Genomic DNA, 17,839 nt, shown 5'->3' on the forward strand with positions numbered 1-17,839 from the left:
GTACTCACCACGCACAATGGCCCATTTTACAATATGTATTAAAATATTGGATATAATTATGAATGCATTAAATGTGTTTCATCATTTTAATGATGCAGCTGGTAAAGGTGAAGCAGATTTTAATTAGTTTATATATATTCCCCACTTCACCGATGATAATACATCATCATTTATATTGATTGTACTTTTTATTAAGTAACAAGTGTTTTTAGTTTTTTTCAAAAGTCAATGTAGTGAAGTAAAAAGTATTTACTTATGAAATGTAGCAGAGATTAAGTATTAAGTCGCAAAATAATTTAGTAATTCAAGTTAAGCACAAGTACCTGAAAGTTGTACTTAATTGCAGTACTTCAGTATATGTACTGAATAATTTTTCATTGCTGCTTTTAAAATTAACAATATTTGTATAAAAAGAATATTTGGGATTTGTTTTGATTGTGTTTAGAGGAAACCATCACAGAGGACACAGTTAGCAGGCGTCTCTGCTACACTGTGAGTGCCTGTGTGCATGCACCATATGCTGATTTATATATGTGCTTAATCTGATCTATTGATTGATATGTATGTCGCTTGTTTGTGCGTCGCTTGCTTTGTGTCTCCGTTTACAGATTCCTCAGACGGCGGTCAAACCCTGCATTTGAACTCAAAGTCACATTAACAGCGGGACATTCTCAGAAAACCATCAAAGGGAAAGAAAGAAGCGGTTCAAAAGCATTGACAGTGTGTTTTTAAAGGAGCAGGCGAGGGGGAACAAGAGAGCAAGAGGTGGAGAGAGCGAGAGAGAGAGAGAGAGAGAGAGAGAGAGAGAGAGAGAGAGAGATGGAGGAGAGAGAGAGAGAGAGATGGAGGAGAGAGAAGATGCCGAGTCAGAGCGAGTTGGCGACATGTGTTATTTATTTCCCCCCATGTAAACACAGAGAGAAGGCAGACATAATCAATAGGAAACTCCAGATTGTAAATAGACGGCTCTAATAGCCTAAACACTGGCCGCTATAGTTACACTCACACACACACACATCAGCGGCACTTAGACTCCACACACAGAGACGAGGAGGGAGGCACTGCAGAGGAGGGGGGAGTCGGGACGGGTAGATGGAGTAAAAGAAAGATGTAAGAGAGGAGAGAGAGAGAGAGAGAGAGAGAGAGAGAGAGAGAGAGAGAGAGAGAGAGAGAGAGAGAGAGAGAGAGAGAGAGAGAGAGAGAGAGAGAGAGAGAGAGAGAAGGGGCCAGGCTTGGGCGGGCCACCCTTATTTACCAATAAAGAGCTCTGATGAGAAGATAAACACACAGGAGACAGTCTGGCCAGGAGGAGGGAGGGAGGGAAGGGGAGAGGGAGGTGGGAGAGAGAGAGGTGGGAGAGAGAGAGAGAGAGGATTTGAGCTTTTATCCTCCACTTTGTTACAGCAATAAATAAGCAGGAGTGAGAAGCTGAGAGTGAAGAGGTGTGAAGGTATACGGTTGAAAAGGAAGAATGGATGTGAGACTTAATGCTGCCCAGTTGCCAGCAAACAATGTTGGAATTGTCTGTTTCTCCATGAATACTTTGAATGTCGATGTTTTTGCATTTGGTTTAGAGAGAAGTGACAGTACAACAATCACTTGTACTAGCTTCTATGGAGTGCTACTGAAAGGTATTTGGTAACTTCGCACGTGAGAATGTCAAAAATCCAAAATCTAACTCCAGCAGTCAGTGTCATGCATACGTTTATAGCCTTCAACACGATTTAGTTTCAGCAATCACAAGTTTCAACACAATGTGATATCATATTGACGGGCCTGCGATCGACATGGGACGCTATTATTTGCCGATGTAGCACAATCGGTTTCATTCATATCAACTCACAGAAAGCATCTTAAATATGATTCCACAATGTTATTACTGGGCTCTTCCAGACATTTAAATGAAAAGAATAAAAACAGTTGCTCACCACAAATCGATTTTGGATCGATTCAAATCGGTACATCGATCCATATCGTTACGGCCCTACTTCTGAGCAACTTTTCCCAAACCTTTTAATATTTCCTGAAGTTGGAAAGCAACTGGAGCTGCTTTATTTTGTCTGCCGCTCTGCTCTGCCACCAAGTATCAGACGCTCAGGAAAGTCTGGAGGACAGTTAAAAACATGCATTATACGTGATTACATTTCATTTTTGATTACAACTTGTCTGACACTGGTACCCTGAGACGTAAACTAGTGAGTAAAATGAGACCCGTCTCATTCAGAACCCCAAATTACTGCTAATTTAGTGAAATGATTCGAGAGCAAACTTCCCGTAAACATCAACCAGAAGCCTGAAGTTCACCCATTAATTGTTTGCAACGCTTAAACACAGCCTCTTATCAGGTCATCATGTGTGAGACTTTCACAGGGTTTTCTTCCTAGTGTGGGAACAATGAAGCGAGAGCTGCGATTTGACTTTATTAAATTAATACTTCAGCGATACTTGTGCATTGTATCAGTTCCAAAAGTCACGAAGGATGTGGCTTTATGTGCTCTTGAATCAGAATCCTGTGTGTGTGCTCGCGTGTGGTTTGGGTTGCTCCTGCGGTGTCAGAAGTCATCAGGGTGAGGCTGAGCGGCGACCCCATGACCCCCATCAGAGATCAGAAGTGAAGCACTTAGCGGTGCCCCCCCCCCCTTCCTTCCTCCATGATCCACGCAGACAGCCTTCTCTGATTCCACCGCTGCTGCTAATAAAGGCAGCAGGAGACTAATTCAAGTCAACAGTTGAAGGGGAGTCCTTGAGAGGAGAAGAAAAGTTAGAGGCCGAGCTGTCGCTCAGCGAGCAGCTCGGCCTTCTTTAAACAACTGATACTGCTGAAAGTGAAACAGGAAATCCAGTCCAGCAGGACGAACGTGTAAAGAGCAGCCATGGTATACTGAGGAGGGAGTCTCATCAATTACCAGTACACAACACATAACCTGACCCGCCAGATGGTTTGTTTCACACAACCACCTGAGAAGACGGAGTTTGGAAAATAGCAGGTATACTTAAAACCAATAAAACGTGACGGGCGAGAAAAGCCGATTTTTGTCGTTCTTTCTCCAAATCTGATTTGAACCGATGTCATTGTAGCATCTACGCTAACCTCTTCCGGAGCCGCCATTGTTGTTTAGGTCCAACCGTCGCCTCTCCGTGTCGTCACACACACACGCCGAGGCCACGCTCGCAGCCGACAGAAGCTCCTCACAGCGTTACGTGAAGCGTAATCACTACGTGTGACATCGCGAGGATCCATCTGCCGTGCAAGGGAAACATATACGGGTCACTAAAAATCTAGTGTTGTATTAATGTTGAGCAATATTATGGGCCAAAAGTGTCTTATCACAGATAAATACTGTATATGTGTGCAGATTTATACAAAATGCTGTACGTGAGTGTTTCATGGGCTGCTATTTAAAATATTTTAGACTTAATTTAATTCAACACATTTCAAGACAACAATAGTTTTTGTGTTCTTGTATGTTGGTTTTTATTAATAGCTATTATTTAGTATATTGTTTCTGACTGTTTATTGTTAATCTGAACAAACGATCAGCCTTTTGTCACAACTATTCAATAACCAGATTTGAGGGTTTTGTGTGTGCAAAAAAGGATATATTATATTATATTATATTATATATATATATATCCTCAAATAACAATATCTGTATCGCCCTCAAAAGAATGTTTGGGCTCTATTGTTTGTTTGTTTCCTTTGTGAGACGTGTACCCTGGTCCCTCTCTTTATGCACCAACATGTAAACTAAATACGGAGGATGAAGTGATTGTTCAGGTCCAGACACTCAGTCATCAAGTCAACAGCACAGATCAGCCACCAGCACGATATACATTGTGACAAATGAAACCCTTCTGGTTGCACCTTTAACAGTGACGCATTGGAGCTTCAACCGAAAAGAATTAGCAAACGGCCGCCACAGGCTGAACAAAGACAGACGACAGAGAGAAAAGTGATGATAAGATTGTCAGGATAAACCTGCAGTAAGCACATCCCCCTCTCCTTGCTGGAGGTTGTTGTCTGGAACCATTAATTGCCGGTGCTGCGTGGGAGCTGTTGCTCATTTCCCCGCGTTGGAATGCCTGCTTCATTAAAACCGAGCGAGCAGGCCGGTTTTTGAGGAGAAAAAGATGAGAAGTTTCTCAGGGTAATAACAGGCCTCAGGATAAGCTATGTTTAAGATGGCCACCGCAACGGCTACCCTGTCCTGCACCGCAGCACTCTCGTGACCCTGGCCGCTGGAGACGGCACTGGCCGGACACAATTAGTGGTCAGATAGCTAGGTGGGTGTGTGTTTGTGTGTGTGTCTGCATGTGTGGGTGGGTGGACGCTTGCATGCTTGGACGGATGGGCGAGTGCATAGTGTGTGTGTGTGTGTGTGCATTTGTCAGCCCATAAAACTCACATTCCATCATTGGTGTTGGTGGGTGTGTACTGTCTGTCTTCATGTCTGTTGTTGACTGTCAACGTGTCCCTAAATAACAGCAAGACGGACTGTTGGTCAGTGGAAATCCTTCCGCCGCCGATGTAAAGCTCAATGTGATCGATTATCGGGACACGTCAGATTTAATTTGAGTGGCGCTGTGATGATTTGGGTGATTTTAAACTGAGAAACATGAATATCAAAAACCCACCACTTATTCCCACTTTTCAAGGATTTCGAGGTTCAGAAGACAAAAGGAAAAAAAAACATTTCATGAATGATTGTACATCATTACCTGTAAATACATTCGCCCAACGTGCAGCACTCTGGCTTCTTCTGTCCTTCTTTCCTTTCAGATAACCAGAAGAGAGAACAGTTTATAGCAAGAGGACAAGAGGAGACACGGAGCCAAGTGTGTGCAACGGGGGGTCTCATCTGGATAATTTGGCTCTGCAGGAGGCCGAACAGCAGCACGTGTGTGTGTGTGTGTGTGTGTGTGTGGTTGGGGGGGGGGGGGGGAGATTTGTATCTGCAAGTTGACCAGAGATTAAGAATGGGAATGACAAATAGAAGCTTTCCGTCTGGTCTGTGTATAATGTTTGCAAAGGGAAATAAATTAATACAAACTACAGCAAATTGTATATACTGCTTTGATCTAAAACGTGTTTTTGCTCATACAATTTGATTATTGGGATTTCTTGACTTGTTCTCTTTGCCTCCCATATCTATGAAATCTGAACTCGCTGCATTTGCTTGCATCAATCATTACTTTTCCTACAACAGTGAGATCTTTTAAAGCAATCATTCTCTACATTGTCATCTTGTTACTGCGTCTCAGTATCTCTGTTAAAACACACCGAGGTTAAGAAAAGTGATCTCAAGAGCTCCTGCTTCTCGGAGGCAATTTAACAATGCTCAATGTCAGTTTCAGCCTGTGTGAATGATTTATTCTCATGTCGATTATTTCCTTTCCTGCGTATCTACATTCTAGGTTGCAAAATTAAAGGAGTATTCAGAAAGTTTCTATGCGAATTTACTTGAATTCATGGGAATTAACAGGAGAAAAAAGGGAATAAAATGGAAATTCAGAGGTTATCTGCTCAGGCTGTATTTACCATGTCATGTGCAGATATAAGCCAACCTTTTACCATAGCTTGCCGGATGCAAATCACCACAATAGCTCAACTGATCCAAGTCAGCAACATCTTAACGACCTCCGTGTACAGACCACGTTTAGTCGACTGGAGTTTGCGTTCACGTGGAATTTCGAAAAAATAAGATTTTGCATTTCAGTTGCTCTGTGAACCGCGGCGAGGCTCATGAGGGCCTCTGGTTAGCTTCACTGTACCTGCTCAGGACCAACAGGCTCTCTGAGACTTCATACACACAAACAGCCAGACTCCACACACACACACACACACACACACACACACACACAAACAGCAGTGTATGGCAGTTCTATTGGGGCTCTTCACATTGTCCAGACGGCCCAGTGTCAGGCAGCAAAATGAATGGCTGTTTATATTAGAAGGCTGGTTTAATGAATTAGACCCACAGCTCCTCTGTGTCAGCACCAGGCACATACAGACCAGACCCTCTCCTCTCCTCACCCCTCCTTACCCCTTACACAAGGTAGGGGGAGACACCCTGATTGCGTCCTTCGGGACGGGTGAGTCAGGACGCCCGATGGCGCCCCTCTAAGGACTCCCTGCTTATTTACAAAGGGCATCTGGACCTCACCATCCCCCTTCTCACTAACCTCACCCATGGCATCTCCCCCATGGTAGCCGAGATGGGCAGAGGCCTGGCTGTTTATATACACGTGCGGGAGGGGAAACAGAGTGGGGAGGATTACTGAGCAACTTGCGCATGTTTGAACAAATATGTATACAACATGAGGTTTGCCACCCAGCCGTACATATATACAGGCCTCCAAACGAGACCCACCTCTGGTTCTGCTCGTTCTGTGTGAGGGGAAGGAGGGAGAAAAGATGGCTGTCATCTCGCATCTTCATCAGGGAGCTGAAAAGATGCGCTTCGGACTCTGTGCCTCAGGATAGACGAGGACTAACAGATGGAGAGGAGAGGAGGAAACAAGAGGGGAGGGGAGAGAACCAGTCGGGAGAGGAAAGGAGGGAACAAGTGGGGCGAGGAGAAGAGGAACAAGAGGGGAGAGGAAAGGAGAGGAAGGAACAAGAGGGGAGAGGAGAGAACAAGTGGGGAGAGGAGAGGAAGGAACAAGAGGGGAGAGGAAAGGAGAGGAAGGAACAAGAGGGGAGAGGAAGGAACAAGTGGGGAGAGGAGAGGAAGGAACAAGAGAGGAGAGGGGAGAACAAGAGGGGAGAGGAGAAGAGCAAAAAAGGAGGGGAGAAATTAACAGGAGTGAGGAAAGAAAACAAGAGAGAAGGGGAGAGGAGGAAATAAGAGGGTAGAGAGGAGGACATTCAAGAATAGGCCACAAGAAGGGAGAGGAGGGGAGGAAACAATAAAGGAGAGGAGAAAACTAGAAGGGCGAGGAAAGGAAACAAGACAGAGGGGTAGAGGACAAAACAAGAGGGTAGGGGAGAGTAGGACACAAGGTGGCAACAAAATTGGAGAGCAGGGGAGGAAACAAGAAAGGAGAGGAGGAAACTAAAGGGGTGAGGAGAGGAAACAAGAGAGGAGGGGAGGGGAGGAAGCTATAGGGGTGAGGAGAGAAACCCAGAGACTAGAGGGAGAGGAGGAATGGAGAGAATTTAACAAAATTGGAGAGGAGGAGAGGAAACAAGAGAGCAGGGGAGGAATCAGGAAGAGTTGAGAGGAGAGAAACTAGAATGAAGTCAACAAAATGGGAGAAAGCAAGAGGGGAGAGGAGGCCTAACAGTTGGAGGAGAAAGGAGAGGACCGCGGGAATGGAGGACGAGTCGAGTTTGTCTCCCAAGAACTGCTTCAATCATTTGATGAATCGGAGTAAAAATATATACTTAAAAAGAGGACGAAAAAGTCACGAACGCTCTGTGGATGTCAAGACACACATTTTATAATCAACAAAGCTTTTTACACACACACACACACACACACACACACACTCTTCAGGAGCAAATCACCCACTGTTCACAGACGGCCGTGTGAGATGAAATGATTCCTTCTTCCCTTCATAAGTCGGTAATCATTTTTTTGCACTCATCCTCCATCATTTTCTTTTGTTGGCTCCTTCGCCCGGTCCCGTTCTCCCTCTCGTCCCTTTCTCTAATTTACCCAGCATCCCGCGGTGCAAAGGAGCCTTGCAAATTGCCTTTGTCCATTTGCGTGCAAGGCTGAGGACAGTGTGTCGTCTGTTTGTGTGTGTGTGTGTGTGTGTGTGTGTGTGTGTGTGTGTGTGTGTGTGTGTGTGTGTGTGTGTGTGTGTGTGTGAGAGAGAGAGAAGGGAGTCTTTAGCAGCGGGGTGGTGGGTTGAGATTGCTGTAATCACAGAGTGCTACCTGTTCATTAAACACACAGTGGGAACCCTGCTTACAGCGTTTAGGAACCAATTAAAGCAGCACAAGCTATTAACATTAGCAACATTAGCAACATCAGCGTGAGGAGTGTGTGTACGTGTGAGTGCCTGTTTGTGGAAAGAAGACAGTTCAATATACAAGTGTTTCAGTCATTTGCAAAGCACTCTTCTCACAGCAGCTAAAGTGACTTTGTGACTGACTGGCAAACTGTTGATTGATGAGTCCATCGAGTGTGTAATCAAGTGAGCAAAATAAATGAAAAGAACAGCGCGCGAGGGAGGATTCAGGAGGAGGTGAATTCAAACTTCAGCAAGTTTGTGAATGGCTGTGATTATAATACAATGTCTGTGAAGAAGGCGTCTGATTGCTCAGGTAGGAAGGTGGGACCTCTCAGGAGTGTAATTATCCACGTATACTCTCACAATAGAGTGTGATTTTAAAAGAGACGAGCTGCCTCGATGGGCCCTCGTTCCGTCGCGTTCAAGATCCTGATTTCTTTGCGATTCATCCAATAAGAAAGACTTTGCAGCGGCTGTCTGTTGTGAATTCAGCCGAGGGACAGAGAACAGATTGACTCGAGGTACTGTTCTCGCAATCATCTTCCGTATGTTTTGTTAACTGTCACTCTTCTCACTTGCTGAGCATTCCAGAGAAAGTAAGCCAGAACGACACCAAGCCACGCTAACAGCTCTGTGACACTCTACATCGCTGGCTTGAGCTAAATGCTAACATCAGCATGCTAACATGCTGAAGCTTAGCATGGACGTATAAAGAGAACTGGATAAAACGTTCGGAGGCATTTCATTCCTACCAAAGTTGCTCAGTAGCGCAAAAAGCAAAAAAAAAAGATTTCAGAGTATAAAATTCTGATAAAATTATCCGCATTTTCCAACAACCTAAGACATCTGTGGGCAGATTAGCATTTCCTTTAACCCGCCTCCCAGACCCTCATTTTCGGCTCATTCACATGAACAGAGAAGGACAATTACAGTGTGTTCGGTTGCTTCTTTTAAGACCTCATTGGGATTTTGAAGGGTTTGTATTGGGAAGTTGATTTACCCTTAAAAAAAATGTATCCGCCAATTTGCAGATGACTCTTTCCCAATGTAAGTCTATAGGGGAAAATATTATTGGGCCAAATTGCATCACGTGCAAGACCCGGAGGTTGTAATTTGTAATTCCACTGTTTGGCCACTATGTGCTTCAGAGCCCAGTGCTCTTCCTTGGGGCTTAAAGTTTAGCGCGTATAATGTTCACCATGTTATTTATGCATGTCAGCATAGGTAGGGGGACTATAGGCAGAGCCATGTGTCCTGTAACATCCAAAAGCTCTCAGATGACACTGCCCTGGAAATGACCTGTGACTTGTCCAGTCATATAAATATCTCGGGGTCTATATGGACAGTAAATTAAACTGGAAAAATAACTGATGCTGTATTTAAAAAGGCTCAGTCAAGAGTCTTCTTCTTGAGGAAGCTTAGATCCTCTGATATCAGCAGAAAGTATGTGTAAAAATGAAAAGCAGAGAGAGGCATATTTCCATCGGGCAGGTGGTTTAAAAAAAATATGTACAATTTATTTTCTCTAAACGTTGCCATCAAACCTTGTGTCATCTCCTCTCTGCCATATTTAATACCCACATAATGAAGGACCAAAAATGCTTGAAGTGTAATCATTCGCCAGGAGAGGTAGAATCACGCAGCGCCATTGTCCGTCTGCCTTTAGCAGTTAGTTAAAAGGTGGATAAATGAGATGCAATTTAGAGACTTTTAAGAGAGGATTTTTTTTTTCCACTCCTGCCTTAATCACAGTGAAATTACCTCTGGGTGAGGGCTGTCATTAAAAAGAAGAAGAGGCACTTGCTTCTTGGATGCTCAAGGCGAGAATGAGGCGCTAATAGCACAGTGCCTCAACGGTTTTAACGGGCTCTGCAGTATCCTGCTGTGCATGTAGTCTGCACCACCCACTCACAGAGGATGAGTTATAATGGTCTATTTGTAGTTTTTGTCGCAGCTGATAACTGTGATAAATACACTGAGGAAGATGTCTTCCAGAGCCATGCAGTTATTTTCACGTTGATTTCCCTGCTAGGTGTTCAACCCTGCATGCACACTGGTTTCCACTCTGACAGTATGTGCTGCCGCTCACTCAACATTACCCTCAACGTGAGCTTGACTTTTTGCTTTTACTTCCACCGTACTCCAGCTCTACACACACCATTATTGCTGCTGCTTCCTGTCTCAGAGGCCCAGGTTTGGCCCTGGGTGTATGTCCCTCAGGGTGGCTCTTGGCCCCGGGCTAGAGGACCCCGCCGGCAGGCAAGAAGTGACGTGGCCAACAACCTCCAGATGTTAGCCTGCATTAGGGCCTGACAGCTTGTCATGTCACCGCCTACACTACCACACAGTTCCATCACCTCCCATCTGCTGCCCAACACCTCCTGAGGGAGAGGCGGGGGGGGGGGGGGGGGGGGGGCAGATACAGCAACTATAAGACTTTGCTGCCCTATTTAAAAGACAATACATCACGACATTAACAAAATATATGTCATGATGGCCAGGCTTGCTAACTTCTTATTTGAGGGTAGATATGTGTATATTAAAAACCATACGACATGGTCTGTCTCCATCTACAGGCAACATGTGCATCTCCTATAATCCAGTGTCCATCATCTTTATTCAACACAACATGCCGTAAAAAACTGTAAAGCATTCAGCTCACAAGCAATCGCATAAACTATAGAGCAGAAATCACAAAATAATTGAAAAATCAATTAATAGTTCCAGTCATTGTTATTAAGTGATAATGCAGAAAACATGTTGGCTTCAGCTTCTCGGGATTTAAAACTCATCTGCTTCATATCATTTTAAATTGACTATCTTTGGTGTTTGGCCCATTGGTCCAACAAATATTATATATTGTCGATGATGAAATAAACTAAAAATAATGAGCAGATTAATCGATGATGAAAAATGTCAACTATCAAACTATCAAAAAATGTATTAAAAAAAATACTTAAATAATTAAAATAAATTTTAAGGAAGAACATTGAGGAATATAAATTGCAATGATTGGATGTAATGCTGACAAAAATATCTTTTGAGCATTCAGCCTCTAAACTAATCATTTAAACAAACCAGTTGCACAGAACTACCTGGTCGATCTGCGAGATCATTTTGAGATTGACCCGAAAGCAAATAGCTTGATGTTTGTCTCCCCCTGCTGGAGGTACAGAGTAACATCATGTACAGAATTACTCAAGTAGATTAATACACCAGTACCAGAACATTGTATTTCTGTATATACACTGTACTTTCTGTGCTGCAGTTAATTGCCCAAACGCTAACACTCACAACATTAAAAGTTATTCAGCGACGACTTTAATCAACAGCATTGAGGCGTCCTAACGCAAGACAGCAACCCAGAGAAATGACCAGAGAGAGAAATCTGCAATTTATACCAATGCAAATACACACCACATTCTGGAGGCAGATTGCAACAGCAAGAGAGGTAAATTTAGCAACCAGCAACAGCCAAGTCATCACACATGCACACACACACACACACACACACACAGAACATCTGGCAGAGCGAAGGAGTGGCGAAGCATTGACAGTAAAGAATCGATGATTTGATCAATCTCACTTATTGTTGAAGCTAAAGTAAACACAACATTTAGAATAAAGGGTTGGAAAGGTTTCAACCTGCTCAACTAATTATTAGAGAAGTCAAAGGTTGCATTCGATAAAGGTTGCAGCCATCGGAGTACGTCATGTAATATAAACAGGAAAGAGACGACAGATATCCACAGAGCAGCATCAGAGACTGAGAGAGACAAAGAAGAGTGCCACAAGAGGAGTTGGTCAGGAAAAGATCACTTTATTAAGTCTGGGATACATACTCTTCATACTCTTGTTATATTGGATTACTTGTCAGATAGAAAACACAGTAGCTTTTCAAAATAAAAGCAAGGTCCATTTAATTAATTATATTTATTTATGTTTCTTAAAACACACTTTAATAAATATTCTTCTTCTTTTGGTCTTTTTTTTTTTTTACCTCTATCTTACAAAAAACATACAGTGACTGTAAGAACAGGGAACACTGGATTAAAGGTCAGCGGCGTAGACGCGGGCCAGCACAGACACGGCAGACGCCACGGGGTAATACACAACTTTGTCCACATCACTATGGCAGGAATAAACAGCTCGTTCAATTATTCACATGAATGTTAAGCACTATTTGACCACTGGTCTGCAAAGATAGGTATAGCGTCACACACTGAAGAGCACAGAGAGAGCTAAGACACGCGGGTAACAGATACAATCGATTTTAAGATTTGCTCCGGACAGGTGAACATCACGCTCTGTTTGATTTCAATGAAAGCGACATCAACGTGCTATTGCAACAAAAGATGGATTCATGTGAAACATCTGAAGAAAAATTCAGACCCACCCAACAAATGATGGCAGAACTGTAGCTCGTGGGACAGATAATGTAGCTTCTTTCACATACACGGCTGTGCATATCACAACACTGCCTTCATTTGCATCACCACGACATGATGTTTTAGCACATAAGAACACGGGCTCGATGACATGGATTTGCTTTAAGCGAGTCTCTGACTCTCATGACATTAACTGGAACCACCTGGAAGGTGTAAAAACACATTCAATGTCCGTACTTTTCAAATGAAACAGTCGGATGAACATAAGTCGGTTAAATCATGCGGAAACACAGGTATGCTCCTTTTAGAGCGACAAACGAGTGGCTCAAGCGTTGACACACTGCAAAGGTCTCCATTCAAATAACAAGCTGCCGGTTTCCTCAGTGATGAAACGTTTCTCTTCATGCAGCAGCACAGTCGTCGATGTCTACCATAGATCTGCTTTGTAAACACAGTTTGTACCGAATGAATTACTCGTTCACCTTCAAAAAGTGAAACCCCGTCGCCTGTTGGCTCTGTGACCCACTTGTGTGCCTCCATGTCAGCAGGCATGTAAACCCGGAACACAGAACGCTAACACTGCGGTTTGTTTGACAGGAGTTAGTTTGGCAATGACTGCGTGTATGTGGGAGAACCTGTTTGCACCATCAGGCCAGGAATTAGGGCACCGTGGTATCGTGACAGACGACCGCACGCCAGCATAGGCGCACACATCCCGAGGCCTCCAAGTGAGTCAGAACGTTATAAATAGACCAAAACAACAGGTGCTGTCACTCAGTCTATTGCTCACAGCCAATTATGCAGCTCTGCAGGTGTGCGCAGCCAACCACACATGCATCCAAAGAGTGACGGCACCATCAGCCTCTTCTGTCCTTCAACCTTTGCTCTCTCTTCACGGTCTACTTTTAGAAGCTTCTCTCACGTGGAAGTGTTATTAGGTCGACCTCCTCCTGTGGCTCAGTACGTCAGCTCCGTCACTCCACACCTGCAGCCTCCGGTGGAGCAGCAGCAGCATGGAGGGTGGAGGTATGAAAGAGGTTAATAGGACGGGTTCTTTTTGAAGGAAAGGAATGTGTAGATAAATGAAAGGCAGCCAACGCAGTGCACAGAAATACAGGAGGCCATTCAGAGCACACAGTAGTCCTGCAGCAGCACTTAAAGAGGGGCAGGTGAGCCCATGTTTCTCATTACATCCCGTCTACTGCTCAATGCCACCAGCTGGGGTCGATGGGCTGGTGAGCTGTTACGCTGTTACGCTGTGATCCTCGCCTCCCGTCGGTCCGCCTTCCTGCCTCCCTCAAAAGGGCAGAATAAAACATTCACGTGTCTTCTGTTCTAAAGTTCACTCACGCCTGCTTTCTTCAAACTGTCTGCAGGATGAGGTGGAAATTCATTTTTTTTCATCCACTAGATAGTGAGTACTTTTTATTAAAATTGTTTTTAAAACACACCTGCCCTACTATTTTTTGAATACAATCAACATTTAAATTATTGGGAACCAAGAAAAAAAATGAGGCTTTTTTAAAGCGGCAGTAAGATCCTTCAACTCATCATAAAGCCTGACAATCACCAACAGTGGAGATCAGTTGTGTTCCCTGGAGAATAGATTACAATCTGTTAGACGTGGTCCCGTGTGTGTGTGTGTGTGTGTGTGTGTGTGTGCTTATCACTTTTGTCACGTTCGGTTCAAACGCAGCATCACAAGAATATAAGAATAAGAGTACAAAGGCGGAGTTAAAAGAACAGGTGTTTTCCTGCATGAATTAAGAAACACGCAGTTACACTCAAAAGGCCAAGAGGAACGCCGGCACTCGCAGGTAAGCGCAACTATGAGCCATAACCAGCAGCACCTGCTGGACACATTCATAAGCATCACTGAGCTATAAAGTTAGTTCTATTGTCTTCAATCCTCCAGTCAGTAAGCATCGAGTTAGTTACACCGCCTCCTTGACTTCTTGTAACTTACAGTTAGAATTATTGCTACATCGAGACAGTGTACTTCACCAATGCTGCAGGAATCTGTTCTACACACACACACACACACACACAGGTAGTCTTGTTGCCTCCCCAGGGGACCAGCTGAAACGCTGAGGCGGAGAACAGCTCTACGTCGCCTCCATTCTGCCTCTGAACACCAACAGGACCATAAACATCAGCTCCACTACAGCCCCGTTGTCACAAATTATTCTGGTGGCTATTATTTCCTCTCTAATGAGGAAGAACCTGCAGAGTAACAGCGTGGAATTGCACGTTTTCTCACAGAAAAATAAAAGGAGGAGTCGATAAAAGTTCAATCTTTTTCCACGGCGGAGTTACGACGTTCATGAATCGCCTCTCTGGCCGGACCTTCAGTGACAAATTGACTCCCCGTAAGGCTTTAACAGATATACTGCTCTGGTCTGGTCTAGTCTAGACACATACTTCACTGTCTAAAGGGATACGCTGCCAGGGAGAAAGGGTCCCGTGGTGCTTTTTATACCCACACTTTTCCCCCCTCCCCTCTTTCTCGCTCTCATATCTCCTCATCTCTGTTATCCCCCTGCATGCACTCTGTCCACTCCCTTCTCTTCAGATGCGTCCGTTGCCGTGTGTGCTGCTTCGGCGGCCAGGCAGAGGGTGGGAGGAGTAGTGCAGCTCGGCGGTGGAGGACGAGGAGTTGGAGGAGGAGGTGAGTCCACAGGCTTCACAGGCCAGGGCCAGCTGCCTCAGTGCATCCAGGGACTCCAGCTTAGCTCCCCGTAACAGATCGCTCTGACCCTGCAACACACAGGAAGACACGACTTCAACTCACAAGGAAAGCAGAATGTGGAAGCATCTGTTTCACAGGCCGTTGTTGGCTGGGATTGTTTCCTGGGACGTGATTGACAGGAGAAATATTTAGCATTAGATTTGAGGTTGCATTTATTGAAAAGAAGCATTTCTAATCAACAGACAGATGTGTCCAACATTCACTCTCCTCTCAGCTCGGTTTTTGGTTTCCACCAACGCTTTAGCTGCTAGAAGTCTGGTGTAACAATAACGAGACAATGATTGAGTTCATCCTACAGATTCAGAGGGTGTTGACGTCACTATGAGCACCTTGAGCACAGTGATGTTCCAGGTGAAACTCTCCACTGCTTTGCTCTGCTTGCGTCCCTTCAGTCCCTCCTTCTCCCCGAGCCGAGCGAGATCCTCGTGGAAGTCCATTCCTGCAAAAACACAAAGACCAACAGGAGCTTTGCATCAGTTTGTAAACGGTAAACGGTAATGTGCGTAGGAGCTATTGTGCTAGCATTATCAACACGTCTTGATGGATTGGTTGTCAAATACTGATTTACATATTAACACAACAGCGGAGTGACATTCCTCGTGACATTTACACGGACAGTTAAAGGTCCGGAGTTATCGAAGACAGTGAGAAGGTCTAATAATACGCAGGTTTGACTGTCGATCTTTTCACTGCGAATGCTGCTATACAGCTGCATCACACCTGAATATCGATGCGAGTTTTCTTTATTTATAAACAACATACTTCTGTTTTGAAAATGCACAAAAAACGAGAGCGCCTTTGGTTTGTTGCTAATTAGAAATCCATGCTGACAAAAACCTTTGAGGGTGTCGAATCTCCACGCTGTTGTTTACTGTCAGACGCAGCTTCTCCGAGGAGTCGTCCTCATTAAGTTCAGCTGTTTGATGTTCGCATTTGCTCATTTTGGGGGATTTGTTTTAGGATTTGGGCATCTCGTGTGCTGCAGTCGTTTTATTCACGAGGGCTCGTCGAAATCGTTCTCTCCTCCCGTTCATTATCGCCGAATGTCATCGTCACCCGTCGCTCACTGTTACCTTCTCTCTGCACCTGGGCGACCCGCTCCTGAACGGCATCGGCGTTCTCAATCAGCTGCTTCTGGGCGGCAATCATCTGCACAGACGGGAAGAAAGTCGAACTTAATAAAAAATTGTTTGAAAAAGCTTTATCTCAAACGGTACGAGGAGTATTGAAGGGCAGCTGAGGAGGCAGAGATGAGAGAGAGGAGGGCGAGTGTGTGTGATGATGACTCAGCCTTTTTGTGTGTGCGCCCAGAAAGGCTTGAAGAGGTGTGATGTTCGACTGGACATCACGCAAACTGTGTGTGTGGGTGACTGTTTTATTTTTTAAGTGAGCAGAGGGCACAGAGTGGCCTGCCATTGTGTGATGAAGCCATTTTAACACTGTTCAATTATACCGCTAGTTTTTAAGCCACTTAGACATGGCGATGTCGTCCAGACTGAAATATATTAAGAACTAAACGGACAGAATCCAATGGAAAAATCCCATTGACTTGTTGTCGAGAGAACCAGTGAGATGCTCGCTTAAAAACAAAATATTGGAGTGGGCTGTGCACAAATTATAGTGCATTACTGTTTTTCATTAGGTGTGGCTACAAACAGTAGCTTCTTCACAGAGCCGGCAGCATCATCCCATCCTGTCTCAGCCCCAAGCCAGTTTGGTCACAAATACATAGTTTAGTATTTAGATGCAGTTTAAATGTGCACTTTTTCTAAAACAGCCGGCCACAGCATGCATTTGGAGATGCTGATCACTGGATATTTGGTGCACTATTCATGGTGTATTCATGGTGAGGCTGCAGAGGGTTTGAGCCTCCGCCCTTCGTCTCACTCACCGCGTCGTAGGCAGCGAGCAGTTTGCGCGTCGGCTCAGCGAGGTTGACCAGCGGCTCCAGACACGGGTAGCCCTCCTTCAGCACCATGGTGGCCCCCATGGTGCCCTCGGGGCTCTGCAGCCTCGTGGTCAGGCTCTGGATGCACTGCTTGGGTTTGGCCACCGTGGGGAGCCCACACTGCTCTTTGAAGCTGGCCGTGGCGCTCTGGAAAAACCAGCGAGATGAGGAGGAGAGGGAAAACAGCATGAGATCTGATGTACAGTTCCTGCTGTTGAAATAAGCTAGGAGACACACACACACACACACACACACACACACACACACACCTGCTGTCTCTCTTGTGAATTAAATCAAGATGGCAGTCATTGCCTCTTTTAATCCAGTGAAATCAGCCTCGTCTTAAGCGCATTTGGCAAAAAGAGAAGACAATATGTGGAACAGAAAAAAATCATTTCAGCATTCAGAGTGTTTTTCAACTGTTGCAGGTGTGTCAGGATGCAAAAAAACCCCCAAAAAACTAATGTGTCACGTGTCAATCTGCTTAAATTACATTTTGGGTCAAAATGAAGGTGAGAGATCTATTTCTGTACATATACGACCACTAGAATGCAATTTGCCACCTGGCAGAGCCCCAACTGGACGAGCGATTATCACGCCCCACCTGTGTGGAAGTGTGTGTGTGTGTGTGTGTGTGTGTGTGTGTGTGTGTGTGTGTGTGTGTGTGTGTGTGTGTGTGTGTGTGTGTGTGTGTGAGACACAGCAATAGAAGCAGGATGAATAATAACTGACTCTGGCAGATGAGCCCACAGCTGGACTCATGGCAGAGAGACGGGGACAGAGAGGAGAGAG

At 44.7% G+C, this 17,839-nt stretch overlaps 1 protein-coding gene across 1 annotated transcript in view; it reads right to left on the minus strand.

The window, feature by feature from the left end:
- Positions 1-11,773: 11,773 nt before the first annotated feature.
- The window catches only part of plcl1 (phospholipase C like 1), a 50,708-nt gene continuing 44,642 nt past the window's right edge, over positions 11,774-17,839 (minus strand). The window contains exons 9-12 of the mRNA XM_079277032.1: positions 16,991-17,194; positions 16,173-16,248; positions 15,429-15,538; positions 11,774-15,107 (exon numbers count right to left, since the gene is read on the minus strand). Coding sequence (XP_079133158.1) covers positions 14,919-15,107; positions 15,429-15,538; positions 16,173-16,248; positions 16,991-17,194 — 579 coding nt within the window. The 3' untranslated portion in view covers positions 11,774-14,918. The remainder of the gene's footprint in view (positions 15,108-15,428; positions 15,539-16,172; positions 16,249-16,990; positions 17,195-17,839) is intronic.

The sequence above is a fragment of the Melanostigma gelatinosum genome (assembly GCF_949748355.1).
Source record: "Melanostigma gelatinosum genome assembly, chromosome: 10".
Taxonomy (NCBI): Eukaryota; Metazoa; Chordata; class Actinopteri; order Perciformes; family Zoarcidae; genus Melanostigma; species Melanostigma gelatinosum.